This window comes from Protobothrops mucrosquamatus, unplaced genomic scaffold (genome assembly GCF_001527695.2).
Source record: "Protobothrops mucrosquamatus isolate PMUCROS unplaced genomic scaffold, P.Mucros_1.0 scaffold45, whole genome shotgun sequence".
Classification (NCBI taxonomy): Eukaryota; Metazoa; Chordata; class Lepidosauria; order Squamata; family Viperidae; genus Protobothrops; species Protobothrops mucrosquamatus.
In genome coordinates this window covers 2,654,463-2,682,343 of record NW_015386427.1, presented here as the reverse complement: position 1 = coordinate 2,682,343, position 27,881 = coordinate 2,654,463, and the positions used below count along the sequence as shown (strand labels likewise).

General features: G+C 34.4%; 1 protein-coding gene across 1 annotated transcript; it reads left to right on the top strand.

Moving 5' to 3' along the window:
• Positions 1-1,049: 1,049 nt before the first annotated feature.
• HEPACAM2 (HEPACAM family member 2) lies at positions 1,050-25,788 on the top strand. The gene is made up of 9 exons (XM_029283266.1): positions 1,050-1,086; positions 5,694-6,044; positions 6,919-7,203; positions 15,245-15,538; positions 23,409-23,525; positions 23,612-23,633; positions 23,766-23,803; positions 24,613-24,686; positions 25,660-25,788. Exons 1-9 carry the CDS (start codon positions 1,050-1,052, stop codon positions 25,786-25,788), a joined length of 1,347 nt encoding a protein of 448 aa, XP_029139099.1.
• The last annotated feature ends 2,093 nt before the right edge of the window (positions 25,789-27,881 follow it).

The window sequence follows — 27,881 nt, the reverse complement described above, 5'->3', positions numbered from 1 at the left end:
TATTTAAAAGCTTTAGGACTAATTTTATCTAACCTAAAAGACACAATATAAACTAACAAAAATCATTAGCAATAATCCTCAGGGTTTGTACATTTTTATGTTCTTTTTTTCCTGGAGTTGTTTAACTGTCTGCACTCATCAGATGAATATAACCTGCATATGGTCTTTAAGCTCATTTATTTTTTATCAGTGTTGAGTGATTCATACTGTATGCCCAATTTATCGTGATCTATATTTGCTATGAACATACCAGAGTAGAGAATTATGATAGGGCTATAGGCAATGAAGATGTTGAACACTAATCTAACAGGTGTTCCACTCCCTGTGTCATTTATACACATAGTCAAATCACCTGAAGCAAGACAAGGCAGTGACTCCTAACTCACACCTGATTTGCCTAACAAATAAACTCCTCAGCTGCTGGATCAAGGCTGCTCTGCACTGAAAGAAGATGGCCTTCACACAAAACAAGCTACCTTTTAACACCATGTTTTGTGGCTTGCAAATCTATGTGCTCTGCCTATTTTTAGGTAAGATTCTGCATGATTTCTGTCCTTTTATGAAACTTTATTCAGGTACAAGGCTTTACAGAATACATAAATATCTTAACTTAATAGCTTTATGGATATAAAATTGGTAGTGTTAATGCTATTTGCATCATAGAATAAAATACCACCATGGGGTTTGTATAAATGGAAACTACAATTCTGTAACTGCATGTCTGGGTTCTTGTGAATAAGCTGTTAAGACTTTCTTCAGAGCAGACAAGATTGTTCTATAGTTCACACATTATGTAATATGCTATCTTTTAGGAAGGTTGAATCAACACATACTGTACACACTGGGGACAGCAACTGTTCTCATATTTCATTGAATGTAACCAATGCATTTTTAAAACTTTATAATGCCATATGTGATAATTCAATGTGTTCCTTAAATTCATTCTGATATTTTTCCATAAATAGTATTTAGCATTAGAAATTAAAAAGTAGATTTTTCTGATATTATTTTAAGAGAAGGGGGATTATGGCCCTTCCAAAACTGCTAAAATGCTACTCTCAGCAGCAATAGCCCATGTGATCAAAGGTGAGGGATATTAGGAAGTGTAGTTCAGCAATGTCTTGAGGGCTGCTGGTTCCCTATTTCTGCATTATTGTTTCCAAGTTGATTACACATACAGGAGATATAAAAATTTCCACATTATACTTAAGAGTAACAGGTTTGTAATAGCTAGAGGGTATTTTTTTTTTCATTCCTGTGCAAACTGGGTTTAAAATTAGCATTTGTTCCAATATCATTATTCTATTCATTGTGGAAATATTCACAGGGTTTTACACGACATTATGTTAAACCTGGGTGTACCTTGCCTAATAATTTCACAATTAAATGGATTTGGACAAATGGCTAAGTCATAAATCCCAGTGTTAAAAACCAAACAGACCAATTATGTTCTACTATAGTACAATATTTGCATTTTGCCACTAGTATAAGGTAATGCAACAACAAATTAAACTAGGTTAATTTCAAAATTACACTGTCACTGATACTGAAAAGTGCTTGAAATAAAATATAAACCCTTCCCATGGAACGTTGGTTTATGTATGAAACTCAAAATATTATGTCATCTTTTTTATTTCAGTAAAATAGTTCAAGGACGTTTCCAGTCAACAAGGGTGGTGTTGTGCTTACTAATACTTTAAAACTGATGTAAAAGCCAAATGCAGCCTAGGCAAAAGTTGGAGGTCACTTTGGGAATATCTAATTTGTTTATGCTGAATACAAAGAAAGCAAGCACAGACACCAGAAGCTAAGAAAGTGCATTATTTGCTTCAGAAGCTTCTTTTATGTTTCAGATTCTTACAAGTTGGTAAAATTATATTTGAAATTTGTTGTCTATGGATCAACCATTCCTAAACTTGTTTTTAATAAAAGAAAAATTTGTATACCAAAGCAAAAATGGAACATAGAAAAATAATTTTGCTAGGTTTTAGAATAAAACTTTCCATGCATTTATATAATATACTTGTGATAATTTAATTTCAGTCCTAGCACTACCATATACTGAAAAGCAATGGTTCTGCTAGAAAACACAAGGCTTGAATCTTAAACAATTCTATTGCTGCAAATATGGTGAAAGGCAATACTGTATTAGGTAGTTAGCAAATTAGATATTCCCAATATTGTATTCCATTGCAACATGAAATAAAATTTCCAATTCAGTTGATTACAGTACAGGTGGTACTCAGCATATAACAGTTTATTTAGTGACCATTCAAAATTATAACAGCATTGAAAATGAGTTATGACTAGTTTTCACACTTGGAACTGTTGCAGTATCTCCAAAGTCAGGTGATCAAAATTTAAACCCTTGGCAACTGGCATGTATTTATAACAGTTGTACTGTCCTGAAGTCATGTGATTACTAGTTGTAGCCTTTCAAGCTAGCTTTGGCAAAGCAAAGTCAATGGGGGAAGCCAGATTTGCTTAATGACCGTAGGATTCGCTTAGCAACTGCACTGATCTGCTGTACAGCTGTAATAAAAAAAGTGGTAAAATGAAGTGCGTGCAACTCATTTAACAACGCCTCACTTAGCAACAAAAATTTGGGGCTCAATTCTGGTTGTGCTTTGAAACTACCTGTACTTGGAACAGGTAAAAAGCATCACCTCATTTAAGACAAAATCTTAATACAATATCTTTGGTGGCTCTATTTAATTCAGTTAAAACCTGCATGTGAAATTGAGCTCCTATGGCTGAAAAAAAACCAAGCAGTCTTCAACTTATGACTCCAATTGGGATCAGAATTTCTAAGCAAGGTGGCTGTTAAGTGAGTTGTGCCCAATTTAATGACCTTTTTTGCCACAGTTGTTAAGCAAATCACTGCAGTTGTTAAGTGAATCACACAGTTGTTAAGCGAATCCAGCTTCCCCTATTGACTTTGCTTATCAGAAGTGGGCTGAGGAAGTTGCAATAGGTGATCCTATGATCCTGGGACCCTGCAATCATTGTGGATACACGCATTCAAATTTCATTCCAAAGCGACAGTAGGGATGCTGTGATGGTCATAAGTGTGAGGACTGAATGTAAGTCACTTTTTTCAGTGCCACTGTAGCTTTGAGCAGCCACTAAACAAATGGTTCTAAGTCAAGGGCCAACTCTAGTGGCTGGGTTCATAAGTCATATTAGGCCATGGTTTATTTAGTTTTGGTTTATTTCATGTTTACTTGCCATAATCAAAAAATAAAAAAGATAACTGGTGCGTTCGAATTATCCCAGTAAAAATAATCATAAAAATCACAAAAGTTAAAAGTATTAAATAGGAATCTTAAAACAATCATCAAATCAAGTAACAAGATGGCAACATATTAAGAACCAAATGCCTTCTTGTCATAAGCAGGGCTTTTTTTCAGCCGGAACGCGGCGGAACCGCGTTCCGGCACCTTTTTCCGGGCCGGCCGCACCGGAAATAGCCCCTCCCGCACCGGAAATAGCCCCTCCCAAATTTTTCTTGCATTCCTGTTCTCTAAAGGGGCGGTCCTAGGGTTTGATGAGGGCGTGGCCAGGTTTGAGTTCCGCCACCTTTTCTCTGAGAAAAAAAGCCCTGGTCATAAGTAATTTTTCTGAAGCCTAGTAAGGCAAGTGCTGATCAAATATCACACATCATAATATTTGTCCTGTAATGGAATGCCAACCTATGTAGGCCTCCGTTCACCATTTTTCATGGAAGTTGGGAACTGCTACTAGATTATTCCATAAGCTTTGCATTGGACAAATTGAAATTGAACAGAGAAGGCTCCAGAGATATCTTGGAACCAGGTCATGTAGGGGCTAAGGTTAAAAGTTGCATTTGAATTGCATATAGAAGCTGGTAGGAAACAAGGCCTATTCAAAGCCTGAAGCATAGATATGAACTTTTGATAGCGACCATCTGCCAACAACTGAGCCACCATTCTGGTCTAATGGTGCCCTAATGTCCGTTTGGTTTTCAGAGGTAGACCCATGTAGCCTACACTACTGTACTTTAGCAGTTTGTTGAACTAACTACAGGTAGTCCTCAACTTGCAACTGTTCATTTAGTGATCGTTCAAAGGTACAGTGGCACTAAATAAACTGACTTATTTTTCATAGTTACAATATTTGCAGCATCCCCACAGTCATGTGATCAACATTCAGCTGCTTGGCAACTGACTCATATTTCTGACGGTTGCAGTGTCCCAGGGTCATGTGATCACCTTTTGTGATCTTCTAACATGCAAAATCAATGGGGAAGCAGATTCATTTAACAATTGTGTTACTAACTTAACAATTTCAATGATTCACTTAACAACTGTGGCAAGAAATGTCATAAAATGGGGTAAAACTCACTTAACAAATGTTTCACTTCACGATAGAAATGTTGCGCTCAATTGTGGTTGTAAGTTGAGGACTACATGTGTTGCATTCACAACAGTCTTGTGAGATTGCTACTTGGTTACATTGTATTTAAGAATACTATCAATTCTCATTCTGAAGCCAATCTTCCCTCCATGGATGAAACTTTTATTTCTTTGGCTTTCTTACAAAATATAACATTCTTAAAGGCAATTTTGATAAATCTGATATAAATAATTACATTGTCTGAAAGCTCTATGTTCTGACAAACTCTGCAAGACCTATTTCCTTAGAAATGAGTGGACATCTAATTCACTCCTTTACTGACTAATATTCAGAGTGCAAGACAATACTTGGTTTTAGTGAAGTTTAAATGCTTATAGTATGCATTCAAGGATATTATACAGTACAAAAGAAGTTTTCCCTCATTTTTACTTAGGCTGGGTCAAAACCAACACCCCACCTCTTGTGTACTTCTGTGCATTCTCCCCAACCATCATGTTATCTCTTGCAGACCCCTGAGCACCTTCTGAATCCATGCTATACCCCCATGGGCAATCCCTAGCCATTCAAATCAATCCAGAAGCAAATTTGTTTACTCTGGATTAGTCAAGCAATAATTGCAAGAAAATATTAGAGGAAAAATGAACGTATTCTATAGTTGTAACCAGCACAGGTTTTAAAAACGTAGGTTTTCACATAATGTGTCCAAACAAGAATAATTTTAGCCTGATCTTTTGTGCATCAAATGAGAACTTTGGGTTGATTTGTTTAGTGATCCATCAATTTAGTTCCTTGACTATCCACAGTATTTTCAAGAGTCTTGCCAACACAAAATTCAAATATGTTAATATTCCTATCCTGCTTATTTCACTTCTACAGCATGTCACAAAGAATACCATGGCTTGCGTGACTCTGGTTTTTGTGGGTAGAGTCAATCCTGGCATTTGAGTGCCTTTTCCAAGGTTTTCCTGGCTGCTCTACCAAATACTCATCTGCAGTATTTCTTGGCTGTTAGTTCCTTCACTGTTGATGGTTAATCTGAAAAGTTAATTATTATTATTATTACTTTGTCTGTTCTTTTCAGAGAGATGTGTGTAATGTTTATATACAACCCAATATGAAAAAAATGTATCGCATAAAGAAATATATGGCATTATAGATAAGGAACAAAAATGCAAAATGGTCATAATATGAATTTACACATGTGATATATAACAAGTGATGATTAATTCTGAAAACATTTAAGATATATTACAATAGAACTGAAGCAAGTCCTATGTGTATTTCCACCTGTAATATATGTAATCTTTCTGTTGCAGGTATTTCTTCTGCATTAAACATGACAATTCCCTCACACACAGTCAATGGCATTGAAGGACAGCCACTTAGACTTGAGGTTGCTTATAATTTCAACTTCACCTTTTCTGAAATCCAGATCATATGGCTCTTTGAAAAACCACCAACAAACCCTAAATATCTGCTTACTTCGGTCAATCGATCGGTTGTTCCAGACTTAGAATATAGACACAAATTTACACTTTCACCTCCAAATGCATCTTTGCTGATAAATTCTTTACACAGAAGTGATGAAGGAAATTATATTGTAAAAATCAATATCCGTGGCAATGGGACAAAATCAGCAATTGAGAAGATTCGGGTTACTGTTAATGGTAAGTAACTTGAAATGCTGGAGTATATTTCTATTCACCAATATTTACCATATGGGCTGTGACTAGGGAATTAGAGTTCAGCGGCATATCTAAAGGTCATAAGTTCACCATTTCTTGTTTATCTGAGATATTTTCTGGGCTTTTTTCCCCCCAAAGCCACAATCTGTCCTGCTGAACATTCAGTGCAGTGAAGTAATGCTATTTAGAGAACTTCCTGGTAATAGAGAAAAATCTAATGGGGTGATAATCAAAATCCAGCATTATTGCAGGAAAGGCACAAGCTTTAGCATATATTCTGCAAATTCTTAAAAATTAAAATATACTACATAAGATGACATTCACAGTTATGACATACTGTTGTCTATTACACATCAGGATATTTCGGAATATTTACTTACATTGTTCTAATGCATGTGCAAATTAATGCATGTGCAAATTAAAATCCAATGGCAATTATTTATAACTATATTCTAAAAGATATACTGGTGAAGAATCTAGAGCAATTTTCCCCAAACTGACACCACCTGGTATGTTGAAACTAAAATTTCCAGGATTCTCAACATAACATAATGAAAGCTCTAGATAAGATATATACAAATTGAGTCCTATAATGCATCCCTAACTGACTGACTTACAAACTGACTTATGACGTTGATTCTCTTTATAGAGTACATTTGGGATTAAAAAGTCAATTTGTTCTTTTAAGAAAGTTTTTGGATTGAGGGTCCACTTTTTGCAGAGGTCCCAAATACAAGCAGTGACAGTTCTTACCATCTTCTACTAGTGGAAATGTAGACTCCAAAATTATCTAGACTGCTGTATGTAAATAACAGAAATGACTTGATCATAACTCCCAATATTGTTTCCATTGCAGTGCCTGTCACTAAGCCTGTCATATACATGGAACCCTCATTTGGAGTTGTAGGAAAAAAAGGAAACATCACTTTGAAATGTGTGGTGGAAAAAGGCACGAGAGTGGTTTACCAGTGGATGAAAAATGAAAATCCAATTGAAGACAGCAGCAATGGCTCCATGACTATAAACAAAGATACACTTTCCATTGCCCCGGTTCTTAAAGAAGCTATTGGAAATTACAGCTGTTTAGTAACCAACCCTGTCAGTGCCATGATGAGTGATATGATCACGCCAACAATATATTGTAAGTAGATGAAATGTATCTAATCTCTTTGATTTGGGTGAATTTGCAAAATAGCGGTGTTATTTAGTTTGGAAATGAAATGAAATGTCTGCAGATATTCCCTTCTAATAGTAGGTATTAGTTGATTTGAGAGAGGAATTCATTACAATATCTTTAGTGATAGTGTATATAGTGATGGTAAGGAATAGTAAAGAAAAAATTATTCAACATTTTCCTGAACTTCAATGTAGGTCTTTTAAAGTATTGTATTATGTTTAAGAGTTATACAAGGGGTTTTTTTTCCTGAGGAGGGGGAGTTTACAGAATTTTCTTTTGACTTTTATTTATTTGAGTGCCAGGATCTTAAAGTTAACCTAGTTAAACTTCTACATATCCAAAGTTTAAATTGGCCAATGCCTGAAAGATGGACAACTTTGAATACTGTGTATCCCACTTTGAATTCCATGATTGTATATGGAATTAAAATAGAGGATTAATTTTTACTTAAACCATAGTCTACATCCTCAGTATCCATGGTAGAGAAGTCCAAAAATGGACAAGAAAATCTAAAACCTGTTCTTGGAAAACTTGTTGTACAAAGCTGTCAGACTCTTAAAGCCTTTCCAGCAACAATTTATAATACATGTTATAAATTATAGTGAAGAGTACCACAAGAACAGAAAAATCTTTTTCAAATTAAGAATCTGATGAAGAGCTGGAAAGTCATAAAATGTCTCTTATCCAATTATCACACTTCTTTGGCTGTTCCTGATGATAGGAGGAAAAAGACATCCATGAAGGCTGGTGGAAGAAAGAGGGGAAACAGAAATTTCTAACACTGTATTGACTCCTGTATTAAGGCCCACTCTTGAAACTCTTACTGCTGTTTTGCATAATTTTTCAGAAGCTGTTTCTGTTTTGCTTCATGGTGGTATATTAGGGAAAAAAATCCAAATCCCTAATGGGCTCTAGACTATATTTTAGACAAGCAAGAACATTAAATCCTAAAGTCCATATCATTATCATTTTTAATTTCTGTGCAAAATCAATATAGGACACTGGATATGTTTGCTTAAGCTGACACCTGTGAGACAATATACAATTGAAAATGACATGATTATGGCAACTGCTCTTGTTATCCTATTATTATTTTGAAATGTTATGTCATCTTATTCAGATCATTTCAAGATGTTTTGTGTTAGAAAAATATTTGTATAGAATACAATATAAAATGCAACATAAAACTGTAGCACAAAATATTTAAGACAGCAAGCATTAAGAAGTGTATAATAAAAATAACCCAGGTTAGTTACATGCATTAGCTACGTCCAGTATGTTGGAGGCAGACAGGATTTGACTGGTAGGGGGAAAAAAGGCTTACAAAAATGCCTTTACCAAGCTGTAAACCAACTGGTTCACTTGATCCTCTCTTGAAAGAAGGATCAAACAAATGCTTCCAACATCTTTGTTGATTCTAAAGATGTTGGAAGCATATTAAAGCAACACAACAAAAAGTGAATTGAATTTAGTCAAACAGAGAAAATGGAGAGGAAATTAGAAAAGTTTTTTTTTAAAAAAAAGAATGTTAAAAAGCTATTATGCATAGAGTAGATATGAGTTCAAATAGGAAGGTTTCACTTGAAAACAGATAAACCCAATCAATTTCATGGAGTATGCCAGTTTTTTTTCTTCCTGTTTCTCGTACTCCTTCCCTCTGTGAGCCATATGTATTGCTGGACTTAAATTCTTTGCTATCGGGATGCTAACTAGCATAGCTTTCAATAGAAGCCACAATAACAGCATGTATATTTTATTAAATTGATATGTTTCCCACATCACGTGACTCTGGTTGGCTTACAATGCCATATCATGATTATGTAATGTGATTTATATAATCTACACAATGATATTATGGTCATGTGATGTCATTTGCTCCTTCTTTGGTTGCCTATGCTAGCTCTAAACCTAATGGGACCTACTGCTCAGTAATTTCCAGACAGCTACATATTGTTCATTGATTAAAATCTGTATCACTGATTCACCATGAGGTTGCCTGCGACTTGTAATAACTTTTTAGCAACCCTTACTTTTTTCTTGCTTTCCTTCCTTTAGCCACTTTTCTAGTTATTAGTATTTATGTCTAGTGGAATCATGCCAGGGTCATCGCATTAAATTATAAATTTCAAACTCTCACTCAGCAATGACCATTTTCTGCTTTATAGCCATCTCTACAAACTGGTGCTTTCCAAATGTGTTGGGATTAATCTCTAGGGATTTCCATCTGTTGGTCATATTAGGGACTATGTGAGAATCTGCTTGAGGAAAGCTATAGCAGCCTATAAAGAAAACAAAGCATATATAATGCTTCTACAATTGATAAAAAAGTGACTAACCCCTTTTTCTGCTGCTGAGCTCTGATTGAACTGCAGACTCCAGCAACAACAATGGCAGCTAGCTGAAAGTGGCCATTTCAATGTCTCATGGAGTTTCAGAGTGACTAACATTAGAAGCATTGTAGGGAATTTCTCAGTTAAGGTTCAAAACTGACTATTCTTGAGCAATTCAGTCTTGAGTAATTCACAACTACCAAGGAGGAAATGGCCTCCACGAAAATTGGCAGGCAAGCTACTACATATGAACAGTTAGCAAACCCCACATTCACTTGCACTGATGATATTACCTAGTTGGGTAATGAAATGTCTGCAAGCAGCCAACTAGCTCAGAGACCGTGAACTCCACTGTTCAATCCTGAGCTATAGATATTTTCCATTGAGTTCTATCTTATTCTAAGGTAATTGCGAAGCTGTCATTCTACTATGAATTCAGGAAGGAAATAATGAATAAAAGTACAGATAATCCTCAACTTACAACCACAATTGAGCCCAAAATTTCTGTTGCTAAGTGAGTTTGGCTCCATTTTATGACTTTTCTTGCCACAGTTGTTAAATGAATCATTGCAGTTCTTAAGTTAGTAACAAAGTTTTAAGTATGGTAATCTGGCTTCCCCTTTGACTTTGCTTGTCGGAAGTTCATAAAAAGTGATCACATGACCCCCAGGACATTGCAACCATAATAAATAAGAGTCAGTTGCCAAGCATCTGAATTTTGATCACATGACTATGAAGGTGCTGCAATGGTTGTGTGAAAAACTGTCATAAGTCACTTTTTTCAGTGACTTTTTTTCAGACCATTTAACTTCAAATGGTCACTAAATGAATTGTTGTAAGTTGAGGAATACCTGTATAACAAATCCATAAACAAATATATTTGAATATTATGGGAGTTAGGCAGCATAACCGTCTTACCTACACTTGTCTTTTTACCTGTGGCAAGTAATTGAGATGGAGGGAGAGTGCATAGTAGAGTATGAATTATTATTTAGTACTGGTAATGTTAAATATACTACCACAGATATAAATGAGAAAGTCAGACCATGGTGCACCTCCAGCACCTTGTAACACAGAACCACGTACATAGATGTTTTCTTTTTTACATTGTACAGTCTTTTATTCAGGATGCCTTGTTTTTTCAGATATATTAGTATAATTGTTTGCAGAATTCCTAGTGTTCTTATTAGACCGGGAAGGCTCAGTCAGCTCATTTCCTGCACAGTTTTGAACAATCACAAATTAAGAGAGCCAGTTTGTTCTAGTGGTTCAGACAATCAGGCTAGAAAGTGGGAGATCATGAGTTCGAATCCCATTTTAGCCATAAAAGCCAGCTGGGTGACCTCGGGCCAGTCAGTCTCACCTCAAAAGGTTGTTATTGTTATAGGGAAAATAGGAGGAAGCTGCGTTGGACATGATCACCACCTTGAATTATTTGTAAAAATAATAAAGGCAGGGAAAGGAAAGAAAAGGAAGGAAGGAAGGAAGGAAGGAAGGAAGGAGAGAGAGAGAGAGAGAGAGAGAGAGAGAGAGAGAGAGAGAGAGAGAGAGAGAGAGAGAGAGAGAGAGAGAGAGAGAGAGAGAGAGAGAGAGAGAGAGAGAGAGAGAGAGAGAGAGAGAGAGAGAGAGAGAGAGAGAGAGAGAGAGAGAAAGAAAGAAAGAAAGAAAGAAAGAAAGAAAGAAAGAAAGATTCTTCCCTGAAAAGCTGCTTGAGTTGCCCCATCTAGTGACATGGCTAGAGCACTACACTACTGCTACAAACATGCACAAATAGAGGGCATTTTTCAATACAGTTGAGAAGTAATATTATAAATCTAAGTAACATTAATACAGAATTTAATTCATGATAGCTGATTTTATGTTTACCCTTTGCTTACTAAACCATGATTCATTGAATAGACTTATGGGCAGACTGGGCTTATATAATGGTACTTAAGCTTATCATCTGTCCCTAAGACGAACAAGTTTTCTACTCATTGTGTAAGCTAGGCTTTCTTTCAAACAAGATTAATTAAGCCATAATAAACTAATTTGTATGTATAATATTGCAGTGGTAAGTTTGTTTGATTTGATTATTCTGGGTAGTTTACAAACATTAAAAACAGTAAACATTGAAAGGATAAAACAATAATTAACAATGATAATGATATAGTATGGTATAATATAATGGCTGGATTCCCAAAGAAACCCAAGCAAATGAATTTATGATTGATTCCTGTTAATATTTAAACAAATATTAAACAAAATATTGTTTCTTTTTACACAAGAGGATTTGCATGAAACTTCAAGAACGTATAAGCCATCAAGTCTTCCCCCCCAACTGACAGAGAAGCCCAATATCCACCATGACTTCCTCCATTAAATATTGCTTTCAAGTTACATAATTTAAAGTACACTTGTAAGTGGTATTTTAAAATTCTATCTATTGGCTGCCAATTTTCTCAATAACAACCAAGTAATGGCTCTACAAGCTACAAAGACCATATGCCATTGCTGCCTGGGGAATTAGAGTAATAATAAAGGTCACTCATGGTAAATACCATCTGTTCAAAAACAAGATGGATTACAGTTTCCTGGTGACAGATACAATTGCTTATGTTCCCCCTGAGAAGTAAATTGTTGCTAAGAAGTGATGATTTATTATTTTACAAGTCATTTAGTAAATAGGTTTTACTGAGGTAAAAGGTCTTGGCTCAGAATGATATCAAAAAAGAAGTAGTGGCCTACTAGAAGCTTTTATTTAAAAATAGTCTTAACACCTCAAATGTATTTTATTTAAACATGTAAAAGATTATTTTGGAAAGAATTTCCCACGAGGACCATTCACATACCATTAACCCTCTAGTAACTTCCATCTTCTTGGAGACTTCACAGAGATACAAAGCTTGTCACCATGTAACATTTCTGCTGCATCAGCATAAAAATAGTTGGATGATTCCATAAGACAAAAGTCACTAATGGAAATCCTGCCGCACTCCATTTTTTATTTGTATAAAAATTGCAAAACAAGTTTAATAGATACTTAATTTATACTGAACTAGTGCAGAACAAAATGAACAATGGTTGTGATCTTTTCAATTGTATATTTTCTTCCAAAATCCCTTTTGTGTACAATTGTATTTAATCTGCACCATCACAAGTTCTTCAAGGCAATCAGGAAAGGGGGGGGGAATTAAGTACACGTTTGAGCAAGTTACTAGCTAATTTTACAAGCAGAATAGATGGTGATTCTATATTGCCTCAGGATCAGATCCAGAAAATGACATCCTTAGGGAGACATCAAGGCTCCAGTTCCTAAACAGAACCCACAACTGATAGAGGACTCTAATATTTTGTGTCTCTACTCCAACCTAATTATTTTGACAGGTAATACATGTAGTGGCAAGTATTTAATAACAATTTTATTGTAAAATGGTATCTCTGACCATGCACTGTCAGAGAGTATTATGGGAATTTACATTTGATTAAACTAACTCAGCCTGCATAATTGGATCGCTATCAACACAACAAAATTCCAGTTTGTGCCAGAGTAGCCAACCATAGAACTAGAGGTTTTACAGAGCTTTGGATTCCTTTAGGAAAAAATATGATAAAGTCTCAACTGCATTAAATTCCCACACAGTGCAGTGATCCCATATTCCAAAATAAATTTCCCCAAATTATAGGAGGTATAGTGCAACCAATATCAAAAGACTACGTAGAATGCTTTAATGGAACACATATTATTCCAAGCCTCATATTTAGATATGTAAACATGGTCCAAATACATTTGTGAAAGCCTGTGAACCTGGGCATCAGTATGTGAGCCACAGATACTGTCTTATCATGTTTTGTTTTATTGATGTAGAATTGCACCCCTTATCACAATGTGAAACTACAATGATGGAAACCATAAAGTTACAATACTTAACAAGAGAATAAATATCCTTTTGTCATGACAGATGTTAGATATAAAGTGGCCAAAAGATAATCCTGAGAAAAGGAAGCAGAAAGGTCCTCAGTGGCAATCAGAAGAGAGTATAATTTTGTTTTGTTACCATATTTCTGTTGCAATCAAAGTTAAATCACACCAAAAGTGCTTCAAATTTAGCTGTGAGCAAACTACACTATACTTGGTGCTCTTTAGCAGTGCCAGAGAGTCATTATAAAGAACAGAAATTGGGAAAAGACCAAAATGAGAAAAGGGGAAGAAGGTTTTTTTTAATGGTATAATAGAGCAAATCCTACTCCACTTCTTCCTTCAAGCTGATCTTGTGGCAATATCATTTACTGCATGCTGTTCTCAAATTAATGATTTTCAATATGTATTTATAGCACTTCCCCCATATTTGTACCAGTATTTATAAGCCTCGTTGCTTCCTGATTTTGCTGGTTCTGCATGTCCTTAATTCTGTACTAAGCAATTACATGGTTTGTTTAGTTTTATGTTAGCACAGTGTATAAAACTAAATTTTATAATTTGTAAATTGGAATTTGGGGCTTAGTATATTGTACACTACACTACTATATGATCTAAACAATTGTATTTTTAATACATTTGATTTTTAAAAAGTGTAGTGTATCATGTGGACCCAATCTATAGCTTCCTGAGCAAACCCTAGTTAAAATAAACTCTGGTTTACCACAAATGGAAATAATACAACATTAGTCAATCATTCTCTGGTTTCCTGAGCATACATAAACTCATACATATGCTTGCTTTTTTTACTAGGTAATGGTTCTCACAAACATTAAATTATACTTGATTATAGTTTTGTGAATTCAAACTGTGGTTTGTAAAATCTGAACATCTTACCCATCTGGCATCTTCCCAACATGCCAGAAGTACTACTCCTGAAATACTTTGTCAGACTTCCTGAGAATTCTAGAAATTGTGATCTCAACATAGAGAGAGAATATCATATTGAGGAAAGCTTATGTCAAAATCTTACATGAAAGCTAGACAACTGAAGAAACCATGTTTAGCAAATCATGGCTTTTCCTATCCCATGGGCCCAAGCATAGCCTTCTCTCAAGGTTCTAGGTGATCAGGTGAAGAATGCTTATGCAGAGGTGGACACGGTATTATCAAGAAACGAAGACTTATACCAAAACAACCATAGGTTTCTAGGTTTAGTGGCTGAAACTGACATTAATTAAGCAAAAGAAGGGTATTTCTTGGCTAGCAAAGAGGCCGTGATGCTAGAAGTACCTGCCAGGTAGTTAATGGATTAAAAAGATCCCACCTCCACCTCATTGACATAATGGTTCCTAGCTTACCCAATTTTTGTTAATTTTAATGTTTAATGTTTTTATATTTTGTTTTTATGATGCTGTAAGCTGCCCGCAGTTCCTTGAAAGTGAAATGGGTGGCTTATAAATTTAATAAATAAATGCTAACATCTCTGATAAGCTTGATGTACTAAAAATACTTATGCTAACTGCAAGGCTAATTGCCTATCTCTTTCTGTATTTCAATAGTGTTCTGAATCTGAGTGTGTGCATTCCTTCATTCAACAGTGTTGTAATGGACAAGAAAAGACAGGCATTATTTGAAGGATGCTGGGGATGGGTTAAAGTTAACCTTAGTAAGCAGTTAGTGGGAGTATGTTTGCAATGGATTAAGCAGAATATATGTAAGTCCCATCTGTTGAATCTGTTTTCTTTCTCTCTGTGTCACTGTGATGTTTATGAAGATGGACCCTATGGACTTACCATAAATAATGCCAAAGGCCAGAAAGTAGGGAAAGTGTTTACGCTTGATAAAGGTGATGCTATTCAGCTGTACTGCAAAGCAGATTCCAATCCACCAAATATTTATTCATGGATCCTGAAGGCAAACAACTCCATACATCCAGTACAATATGGAGAATTTCTAGAAATTGCATCTGAGGAGGTGACACAGAGAACAGAATACATATGCACTGCTTATAACAACATGACTGAAACCCATGTTGAAACCCACATCCTGGTGATAGTAATACCAAAAGGTAAGAATGAATGAATGACAGGTATACAATAGATATAAGTTTACAGTGTAGAGAATATCAATTTGGGAAAGGCTGCTCTATGAGATGTATTGCATCTGCAAAGGAACATTCTGATCCTAAATGATCCCACAGGATACAGATTGTTATATGCAGAATGTTCAAATTCTTTTTTCTTCAGTGCATATGTAAAAGTTATTTTCTTTTAAGACATTTCTTATCCTTGGATGTGTTAAGACATTTTCCTAGGAATGGAAGCTAAACAGCTTGACAAGCATTTCTTGCATGTCCTACATCTCATTATTATTTTATGCATTGCAGTATGGTTTCATATTGTTCTTTAACATCACACTATATAATGTAGTTATTTGATGATGTTTGTGCCAGCATATCAAGATTTAAGATTTATCTATTTGTATTTGAGAAGTTCAAAATGGATCAACAATGATAAATCAACTGTATATTGCTTTATGATACATTATTATATTGAGTAGTTCAAAACCTACAAACCTCCATTGTTTGATCCAGACTGCTGTCAGTCTCAGTATTGCCAATAATTAAAAATGGTAATTTCTAAATGGTCAGATATTGCCTACCCTTTGTTTAGGCTCATCTAATGGAAGAAGACAACTGCATCGATTCTAAAAGAAAGAAATAGACTAGGTCCCTCCCTAAACAGCATTTGATTTCATTTTAAGTTATATTTATGGAATATAAATGATATGATTGCTTCTAACTATTTTTTAAATGATTGCAATTTTGTGACAATTTTTAAAAATCTCTAATGGCCCCATCCAAGGCTTTGGGGATTTGAAGGTAAGCCTAGGGCATCTACAGATTTTATTGTCTCCCCCCCCCCCCCGCTCCTCCTCCCAGGTTTAAATAGACAGAACAATCTTTCTTCCTTCTCCTTCTCTCAGTCTCTTCAGTAAACCTTGGTAGAATTGGTTCATCATCTTATCCCACGTGCTGTGGCATAAACATACCTTGTTAACTATTTTTTAAGCAGGGTGTCCTCATTATCTTCGTCTGATCTCATACCATTGCAGAAGCAACCTTTAGTCTGTCTTAAGTTCTTTTGATAGTAAAGTTCCAGTCCTGAAGTGTTTTCTTAATTAGCATGATGCCTTACAGTACATTTCCTAAGCTTATTTGTCGCCTGCACCACAAAACTCTGTGCCATTTACGAATAGTAGCTGCCTATTGTATAGAGGGATTTAGGGTAATAGTACATAAAAAAATTCTTTCAAACATGTTAAAAGAACAACAGGTTAAAACTAAATAGTGAAACTAATATTAGGTTGAACCAGACAGACAAACAGACAAATTGGTGTTTCAGAGTAAAAACAAAGTGACTAAAAATAGTTTGGCATTGGTAGAACATTTAGCATTTTTAAACAAAAGTCTTTACCATTAGGCAGATTGACTTATCAGAAAAGGAAGCATATGAAATGTTACTTTGCTATGTGATTAGGAGATAGAACAGGGATCTTCAAACTTGGCCCTTTTATGACTTGTAGACTTCAACTCCCAGAATTCCTCAGCCAGGCACGCTGGCTGAGGAATTCTGGGAGTTGAAGTCCACAAGTCATAAAAGGGCCAAGTTTGAAGACCCCTGAGATATAGGAACCAGTATTTTCTGTGGTATGAAAGACTCAGAAAAAAAATGGATCCTGAATTTAACTGGCAAGGGTGATCCTTGGTGCTTTCCTTCTTTCTTTCAAGAAAACAACCAAGTTCAGAGAGCATCAAGGACCCCTCATTTCAATCCAGAGCTATAAATATTCTCCTTTATTCGCAAGCAAGGTCTTATAAGAGAAGCTGACTGTATTAAAAACTGCTACACTCCATAGAGCATTCCCCCCTCCTTTTCAACATCTACATGGAACTGCTGAGAAGTAATTCCCAGTTTGAGGTTCAATACACTCCATATCTTGTCCCTTTAAAAACAACTATCTCCGTCTACTTGCTCCTTCTCAATACAGAGAAAAAAGTGAAATCAGCATCCCTTCTCTTTCTGAAGCCTTTTCCCCTCCAGACTGACACCTATTTATAAAGGGTAAGGGATCAGTAATTTTTTCCTTCGTGCCATAAAGCAAGACGGGAAGTATTATATAAAAATGTGACACCTGAAGTGATAAATTATTATTTTTCTTTCTCATTCAAATAGATTAGCTGGGTTTGCTAATCTGGCATCTATACTAAATGTTTTTTCCTCTCAATTCTATTCAATTAGTGTGAAAATAATATCTCTGAACAAATTGCCTATTCATTTTGGAAGCTTCTGTAGAATTGTGAAAAGTTTCTGAACATGATTAGCAGAACCAAAACTGGAAGCACTGGACTTTATCTCTAGCACACGGATGCCTTATCAGTGAAATAAGCAAATTTGTGAAACCATGGTTACATCTTATCTTTTTCATATTTACATTTACTAAATTAGGGGATTAAATATATTTAACTAAAGATAGGCATTTTAGGAGACAAATATAATTTATCCTGGCACCAGGCAAAATGTTCACCATGAAGAAAATATATACATAAGAGGCACCACAAATTAACTTTTAGATATATAAACACACCAAAAAAAAATCAGTCGCTCTATTATGAATGCACTTTTACTATGTTGTTACCAGATATATCTATTCTTCTCCAGGAAAAACTAAATCCATCAGCGAGACAGTAGAATATGATTATTCATCAGCTACATCAGTATTGTTTTCTTTTCCTCTTTAAGCAATTTTATAGTATTTTTTTTAAAAAAAATTGCTATATCAACCTTAAACTAAATCTGCTAGGTTCATGCACAAAGCCATGGTTTATTTAATAAGTGGCAAGGCTCACAACATTATGCTAGGCTATGATTCATAAATCACAATAGTAATGACCCAAGTGTGTGTAATATAGGAATAAGATACTAGATTAGAAAACCTGAGTTGGAAATTCCTTTCAGCCATGAAATCCACTGGATAATTTTAAGACAATTTAATTTAATGAACATACCTGCTTCATATATCATGCTAAAACCATGCTTTACTTAAATATAATTTATTAACAAGCTGGATGTATTGATATATTCCACTAAACAATGAACCACAATAGGCAGTTTGTGCAAAATGTAGCCAAAACCCAGCTGTAATTCTCTAGCATGGATAAAGTAAAAGAGGTTGAAGAACTATAAATATTTCCTTGATTTCCTTGAAGAATATAAGCTACAGTTAATAAATAAAGCCAATTTTATGTAATTAGTAAATTATAGTTAATTATAGTTTAATATGCAGCGTGAACCAGCATCAGAACCAAATCAAGTATAATGCAATTTCATTAACCCATCCTAGTGATGTGTTGAACTGTATCCAGTTCTGTACAGATACAATGATTGTATTGAATGATTTACATTCTGCTTTCTACTAATAAATTTGCATAGAATGGAGACTGGTTTTAGCTGTTGCAGACACATTTACAACAATTGAGACATTTAAAAAAATGCTTTTGGGTGCAGCAAACAGTGTAATGGTTCCAACAGATAAAATTCTTCAAAAGAACTTCGAGGCATTATTTACCTTAAATAATCTTTTATTCGAGAAACATAATATCGGCACTACATAGTTGAAACCAAAAACTAAATTCCCCTCCCCTTGGTACAATGTGACAAAGCACAATTCCCTCCTCCAATTAACAGTCATAAATCACATTCCCCGATTAGCTTGAAGCACGGGCTTTCTCCCCAGCTCTCCAGCTCACCAAAATTCTAACAACTCAGGGCCCAATGACCTTGGGTTCCCATGGCTAAGTTATTGTTATGACTAGCTAGACTCTCATCCACATTCCCCCTCCCAGCATCAACTAACTCTAAAAGCAATAGAGGAAAATGGCTGCATTTCCATCTATTGTCAAAGCAAGAACATCTGATGTTAGCAGCGTTGACACTGAGCTGATGCTGGAACTCAGGTACATATTAAAACCTCTGGTGAATTCTATTTTGCTCTTCCACACTTGATTTAAAATTTAATTTAAAATTACTATGGGGATATTCTAAAGTTTAAAATTGGTTAGAACTATCCTTCCTATTTCCTGACATTTATCTCTAGAGATCAATGAAGTATTTGCAATTAGTTTATAATTACTGAAACATTTAGTTTGTCTCAAGGAGAGTATTAACTACTGTTGGTTTTTGTTTTTATTTTGTCCCTTCAAATGTGCAGCAGTAGAAATACATAATTTCATGTTTCATGCCTTGTTTCATGTCTCAACGCTTTAACATTGTTAAGGGAATGATATCTGCAAAAATTTATACAACTATTGGTAGAAATCTCTGACTTCTTTGCTGCTAAAGAAAGCTGTAATATTTGGGGAGTGTAGGAATGGTAGTTGCAGCAAATAAAAAAGGAGCTTCTATTGTCTTCTATAGCAAGATGGTCTTTGCACATTCTTTAGTCTTAAAGGTTTCAGGATTTTGTTTACTTGTCTCATTTATCCAAGTTTGTAGACTTGTAGACATTGCTAGCATTTGAGCTTAATTCAGAGAAAGAGCAACAAAGATTTCAATTTCCTTTTTTGATGCAGGAACCTTTTTTTTCTCTAGCTCCTTTTCCTGCTGTTCTATTTTTGTTCCTAGTTTTCTGTTTTCCTCTCAAATCTAAAAAGAGACTTCCTGCAAGAGGAGACGGCAGTTGTAAACTGTGACAAGGCAGTATGCATTCTTGATGGAACTTACATTTTGATTTATAATGCTATATGGAATTGGCTAGGATGGCTTTCGGAACAAACCTACTTATGTTGTCAGGAATAAAAGTAGATTTTAAAAACAATGTCACAACATGTTGAATAAGCAACCCAGCATATTCGTACATTAATACTTTTAACCTAAAATCATCTCTAGCTGCTGTTTTCCTAAATAGTAGTCTACATCAATGTTTCTTAACCTTAGCAATTTTAAGATACATGGACTTCAATTCCCATAATCTCCAGCCAACCAGGAATTTTTGTACTGACTTGAGATCAAAAATTCCGTATTAAGAAGACACATAACCCTATCAGAGAAAAAAGCAAACCACATATGTGATCAGACTTATGTATTAAGTCCTATGGAGGTCTTTTATCATATTCTTCATGTGTAATCCTTTCTCCAGATATCTTGCATTCTTTTCTTCATGGTCAAGCTATGGCTGCCTACTTAGGCTTCATCTATTTTTTTAATAATGTTCCAGTATTTATTTTTCCACTGCTGTAGATTTTAAAAGGATTTTTTTTATGTTCTCCAGTTGTTAGAAGTAGGGATGAAGTGTGAGCATCACCTAATGGCCACCTTCAAGCACAGCAAATGCTGTTAATGAGTGACACAATAAATCCCCATTAACAATTTCATCTGCAAAAATGAGGACAAATAACTTTTTGAAAATAACAATTTCAAATACCTAAACTGGGTAGATAAAGTGGTTTTCCTGTTCAAGAAGAAGGAGCAATTACATATTTTTTGCATGTATGTTCTTTGTCGCCTCAGTGAAAGGGTGGAACAGAATACATCATTTTTTTTGAAACCCAGAGGTAAGTAGTCATTTAAGGCAATATTTAGTGTAAGGCAATTCTTAGATGAGAGATGGCTGTAGAAAGAAACCACATACAGTACATTTCTCTCATGTCTTGCTATTCCTGTACAGTACTCAAAATATTTTTATTGATTATTTTTTATTGATTATTCTCTTTCATTGGTACTTTATTGATTAGTCAGTTGATCATTATCAAAAAATAATGGGCATGAGTTGCAACAAAGTAGAATAAAATAAGATAAGATGAAGAAAGAAGAGTTAAAATATAACAAAATAAAATAAATAGTGTAAGATAAAATAGAATACAGAAACATAAGTACTAATATACTGCTCAAAAAAATAAAGGGAACATTTTAACATGGAACTGAAGGAGTTTGCGTTCCCTTTATTTTTGTGAGCAGTATATATAAATCAGTACTTGTTTAGGTGAATGAACCCAGCTTTACATTGCAACCAATGTGCTCCATAAAATGTATTCAGTTAGTTGAACAGTCTCGACTAAAACAGTTCAAATGATAACATGCATTTGTGCTTTGAAGGAATTTAGGTGATATTTTGTTAGAGACCCAGTGGGTAGTTCTATTAACTAGTGTCTATGAATCTTGAACCCTGGGTAGGACAATACTCCTTACTGTTTCTCCTTCCCAATCTCACAGAGAATATTCTGAAACTGCTTGAAACTAGCTGTGCAAACTCTTACATCAGAATGTCAAGAATAAGCAGAGGACCCTGATAACTATTTTGTGTTCTCTCTAACCAATCAATTGCCATTTAGTCAAAAACCACAATATCTTAGTAGAATCTAAGGTAGCAGAACATCATAAAATAGGGATAAAAATAAATATAAGCTGATAATAGGAGAGCAAGCTACTGGCCAAATATTGTTCTTTTTGCGCATTGCTTTTTTCCTAAAAGCTCTAATGATGATATGAGATAATTGTTTGCAATAAAGCATTTTCCTCAAGAGTTGCAACCATAGCTCTAAGTATACTGAACAGATAGTCATTGTTTAACAACTGTCTTATATAGTAATCACTCACAGCTGGTAATATTGAAAAAGTAACTTTATGACCAATTCTCTCATTATGATCTTTGCATGTCTGCAATGCAAAAGAAAGCTAAACTAAGATTATAAACACAATCTCAGTTTCACTTACTCTAGCAGCCATTTTGTTTAACAACTGAATTGTTGGTCCCAGTTGTATTCATTCAGCAAGGACTACCTATAGAGCCTCTTTATATGTATCTAATTAGGAAGAGAATAAGAGAGCTTAGGATCCAAAAGTAAAGATGGAGCAAAAGTTCAGGGCACCTTATTTATATAACAGCATTTTTTAATTCTAAAACTGATTTGAAATGGAACATGAGAATTAGAATTTGATTCTCAGATAATATTCTTTCTGAAATCGATTAGGGAGTTCTGAGTTTATTTAGAGTGACATGAGAACAAATATATGGAAAAATTGAAATTCAAACCAGGCAAATTACAAAATGGAAGGTTTATAATTTGAACTATGCAGCAACCAAACAGAAGAAATTCATTTCTGTTGCCCAAGATGGATAATGATGTGGGAACAAAGTAATGAAGTCCTAATGCTGTATTGATACAAATGCCAGGTGTAAATGAACTCTTAGTTATTATTTGTTTTTTCCAGAATCAATTAATTAAATATCCCATTATGCTTGCTTTTATGAGAATGAAAGAAAAATAAATGAGAGAGAGAGAGAGAGGAAGGGAGAGTGTTACATGTTGGTAACATAAATGTTGAGAAATTGTGCTGTGATTGACCAAAGAATGGAATAAAGAAATTTGACTTAATATTTTATAACAGTTACTAAAACCAAAATAACATCTATATTAGGTATCAGTTGTCCCCAAAATATTGTCCCTTCATGTATATATTCACAAAATGTGTGAATTTGTTTTCACCATTGTAATATAATAGGCACCCATTTGGGTTCGTATATTTGGAGAACAGCTCCATCAATGGTTGGTATTGGTTATTTTTACTAAGGATAATAGAACATGCAATCCAGCTATATCTGAATGTCAACATTGGGAGAAGATGCCATAGAAGCACCTTTAATCTATACCTAATCTAAATGCAGGGATTTATTAATATTCTGGTTTGTCTGAGCAACAAGAGATACTAATTTTAGATGTTCTGGGATCACCTAAATCAAACTTAAGCAGTTTTGTATCTGATGTTCTGATTTTTTTTAAAAAAAAATTAAATAAATTTATGAATGTTATACTATATGCCTATTCAGAATTATTTCACAATTAACTATCAAAGATTAATTTCTGTCCTTCTCTGTTATAGGACTGGATCAGAAATGGAAATATTTATCACCTCTAGCAATAATAACTGGAATTTCATTATTTTTGATAGTATCAATATGTATTTTCGCAATATGGAAACGATTTCAGCCACATAAAGGTATGTTAAATGAAAACCTATTACCTTCAAAGTTTCTATAAATTATACTTTTTAAAAACAATTTTTATTTTCTTTCTTTTTTGCAGTAATACAGCAGAAATTGAACAGGTAGAAAACTAAATTATTCCCTTTTATATGAATTCTACATAAACTTTTATTTTTATTTTTTTGAAAAAAATCTGCTATATACTAATACTACATGAAATTTAAAATATTTCCATTTTTTAGAAAAGGCCGCAGGACTAACGCACGATACCGAAGAGGACAAACTGTTTCAGGTAATATAAGCATAAAATAGAAACATATCCATCATAAACTAGAAAGATATATAAACAGGCAGACAGACAGACAGATAGATGATAGACAGTTGGATAGAATGGGCTGTTGACCACTCTACAATATAAGTGCTAGGGATGCCTGTTAAGTGACAAATTTTCTTATCTTTGTCTTTTATGGAGAAGGGCAGATACATTTACTTTGGAACAAAGGTCTGGGTTATAGCTTTTCATATTTTTTTAATTAAAAAAAACCCTTTTTGGACCAGAAATATGCTTGGAATTATGCTGGAGATTAGTGTTTTTTTGCAGTATGACTGATTCCTGTTTTTTAAATTAATATGTAAAATGTCAAACAGATGAGTCAGGCAACTTGTGGGATACCAAGGAAAGTAAGTGCAGGGACATGGATACAGACACATAAACACACATAAACCATTTCTTACAGATATGAGGGCAAAATTTGTGATGGTCAGACATTTTATTTTGAAATCTGAAATTATAACGCTTCTATGTACTTCATCTACTTTGGAATAAAATTAGTGTTTGAGGACAAATAAGGATGATTTTTTTTTCACTTTTATATATTTACTTTGTGGGGAAAGTGTGAACTTCTTTTCTGAACTTCTGTTTTCTTTTAATGTTTTACTTGGAACATCATGTACATAACTGCCATTCTATTACCTCCATTCTCTTACTTGAATGTTCCAGCATTCAAATTTTTCGTAATATTTCATTGGAATTCAACTTGAAGTGTAATATAGTACAACTTATCATAATTCATATTTTTATTTAAACACTTCTATTTTTAGGACATGAAAGGGCAACGAGAGATTTTGGAGTATATGAATTTATTACACTTCCAGATACTGCAGAAATCCCACCGGTAAGTGAGTGTATAATGAAATAGACATATTTGAAGAATCAGTACTGTCTGTAAAATGGAATTATAAAATAATTTAAAGATTCCCCAGACTAGAATTCCTATAAATTCATGTTTTGAAAACTTATTTTATTTTCCACTTGTACATTCAGTTCTTCCCCCTGGAAGATTGCAGGAGTTAAAGTCCTCTTCAACTTGTAATGGTGCTGAAAGAGTACTACTTATGACTGGTCCTTGAAGTTTCAACAGTTGCAGCATTCCCGTGTTACATGATTATAATCCAAATGGTCAGCAATCAGCCCAGATTTCTGACTGTCATAGTTCCAGCTGGTCATATGATTGTGATTACAACTTTCCCTGTCAGGTTCCCACAAGCAAAGTCAATGTGGAACCGGCAAGACAGTGGAAGCTATGGTCATGTGAAGCCCTTGCTTAACTTTGGTATCTGGGGACTGGTGGAACTGTTATCACTAGTGGGGTGGTCGTATGAAATTATTGTTTATAATTGCACTTCTTAGCCATTGAAATTCCAGTCCCAATTACCATTGTTAAGGGAGGACTACCTGTATTTTCTGTACCTCTCCCAATTTATCTTCATATCAACAAACTTATTATGTATTTTAGGCTGGAAAAGTGACAGACCTAAAACATCTCATTGAGATTCATGGGGTGTAAGAAGTAGTCTCCTTTGTCCTAATCCATCAGTTTTGCCATTTTCCATATTGGATATACTTTCTTTCTTTATTAATTTATTTATTTTGTGGATGTTTTTACAGTTTTAATGTTTTTTAAATTCTTTCATAATTTTAGAATTATAAGCTATCCAGAATCACTTGGTTGAATTGGTTGACTATAGAAACTGACTGACTGACTGACTGAATGAATGAACGAACGAACGAACGAACGAACGAACGAACGGGCTTTTATTGTGGTCTTGCTTATTTATTTAAATAAAATTGTAACTTGCTTCTTTCAGGTACCAAGACGGCGTGTTATTGACTCTGATGTTACTGACTCTAATGTTGTGCAAAGTCAAGATATTAATGTTGCAGTTTATGAAGATGTTCAGCCTGCTCCTGAACTAAATGAAGAACAACAAGAGTAAGTTCATAATGCTGATATATTAAGAAAGGCATTTGTTTTGCCCTACAAAACTTCCAACAGTGATATCTGTCTTTTTATCAAGTCCATCAACCTTGTTGCTGATGGTCCTCATGTCTTTCTTTATCTTTTCCTATACGTAAAACATGATAATATTCTTTAAATTTCGTAAGGACTGACACATAGAAGAGAAAGTTGAATGCTTATTGTTACCATAGGGAGAATGATTAAATTCATTGGGTTTAAGTAACAAGAGGATAGCGTTCAGCTGAATAATTTGATAATGACAGTATTGTCTGAGAGTATTGCTAATTACCTAGAATTAGGAATTGACTTTCTCATCTTGAAAATGTTTTAATTCTTATTTCCTGTGTCAAACAGGGAATGAATTAAATAGCCTTCAAGTTCCCCTTCTCCCCCAAATACTCCCTTTCTCCCTCAAAGTTCTTTGAGATTTACAGTATAATCTCTATGCATGTTTCCTAATTGCACTGAATTCATTGGAATTTTCTGTCAAGCTCAATTATATTGGGGAAGGGAATAAACTTTGGAAATAATTTTGTTGTTGTCAAACAGTTCTGATAGTCACAGCATATTCCTATACATAGCCCTGGAATAAAATAATTCTGACCTCAGAAAGTCAGGCTACATCACCTAAAAGTGGCGTTTTATTCTCATGATGACCACTCAAGCTATGTATTTGTTAAACATAGTTTATGAGTTAATATTATATGTGAGGCCACTCCATCTCATTCAATCTATAATTTAGATTATAACAATATAAATATACATATTTTGTATCAGATTCTAGTTAATTTTTCTTCTTGACTCTGATCAAAACCAAAGTAGGACGTATATGCTGGAAGTTTGATTATCACAAAAATATTTGGCAATACTGTATTCAGGAAGGTTTTTGTTGAATTGGTATGAGATTACAGAACAGCAGATGAAGTCCATGGATCCCTCAAATTTAATTTCAGAATAAAATTGTCCCAAATCTTGTGAGGTTTGATAATGTTATGGGATTTCAGCCTTCGAAAATCTTCAGAAACTCTGCATTATACTGTATGTGATTATGCAGAATTACACTGTCCTTGGAACAACTTCAGATTCACATGTTATTGTTTGTTTTACACCACACACACACAAACACACATGCATGCACACACACGTACGTATGTGCGCACACATATACAGTATATTCATATTCACTCCTGAATTGGAAAGGGAAAGTAATAATCTTTCTTATGCTCTTAAGGCTGTGATTAAATAATACTCTTTTTCCTTTTAGTGAGATATGAAAAGAAAAATGGAAGCCAAATATTACATCTGTTTCCATAGAGAACCAACAATTGCCTGCAGGAAAACAAATTCTAACATATAATACAAATTCCACCTCAATGTTAAAAAGCAAAATGCTTTCTCGTGGACTGCATTTCTGACAAAAATGGCTTATGGTTATTAGTTAGACTATTAATGGTACCGCTCCAAAGCTAGAGCAAAATGTTAAAATATGATATGGTGTTCAATTATTTTATTCTAGAATGGGGGATTGCCCATTTTGCCTAAAGAGGATGGCAGTTTTGTTATTTGTTTAATGCAACAAATGTGCCTTATTATTTTTCATAAGCCTATACTATCTAAAAAGGAAAAACAGCAGAATGTTAGCAAGTACAGTAGTACGGTTTTTTTTTTAATAAAGACCATTTTTTTAACACCAGCACCAACTAAAGATTTATCTTCAATTAAAATAATATCCAGAACTGCAACTGATATAGTTCATACTCTAAATAGTATACTTTTCTATTTATCAGCATTTAATGCACGGAGTATAAAATATAATACTAGCAGCAGTGACTAGAGTCAACATAAAGTATGATGCGGAAAGTTATTATGATCATCATTCTCAAATTTCCCTCAATCCCAGCTATCTAAAATTCTAATCAGCAGAAGGGGAAATAAGAGTGGAGGGAGGAGCTTTTTAATTAAATTCACTGTCAATTGTCTTGGGAATCTCAAGTCTGTTTGGGCTCTAAATGAACACAATGGATCCACATTTCAAATGTCTGATTGGTTTGCATTCATTTGTTTACTTTG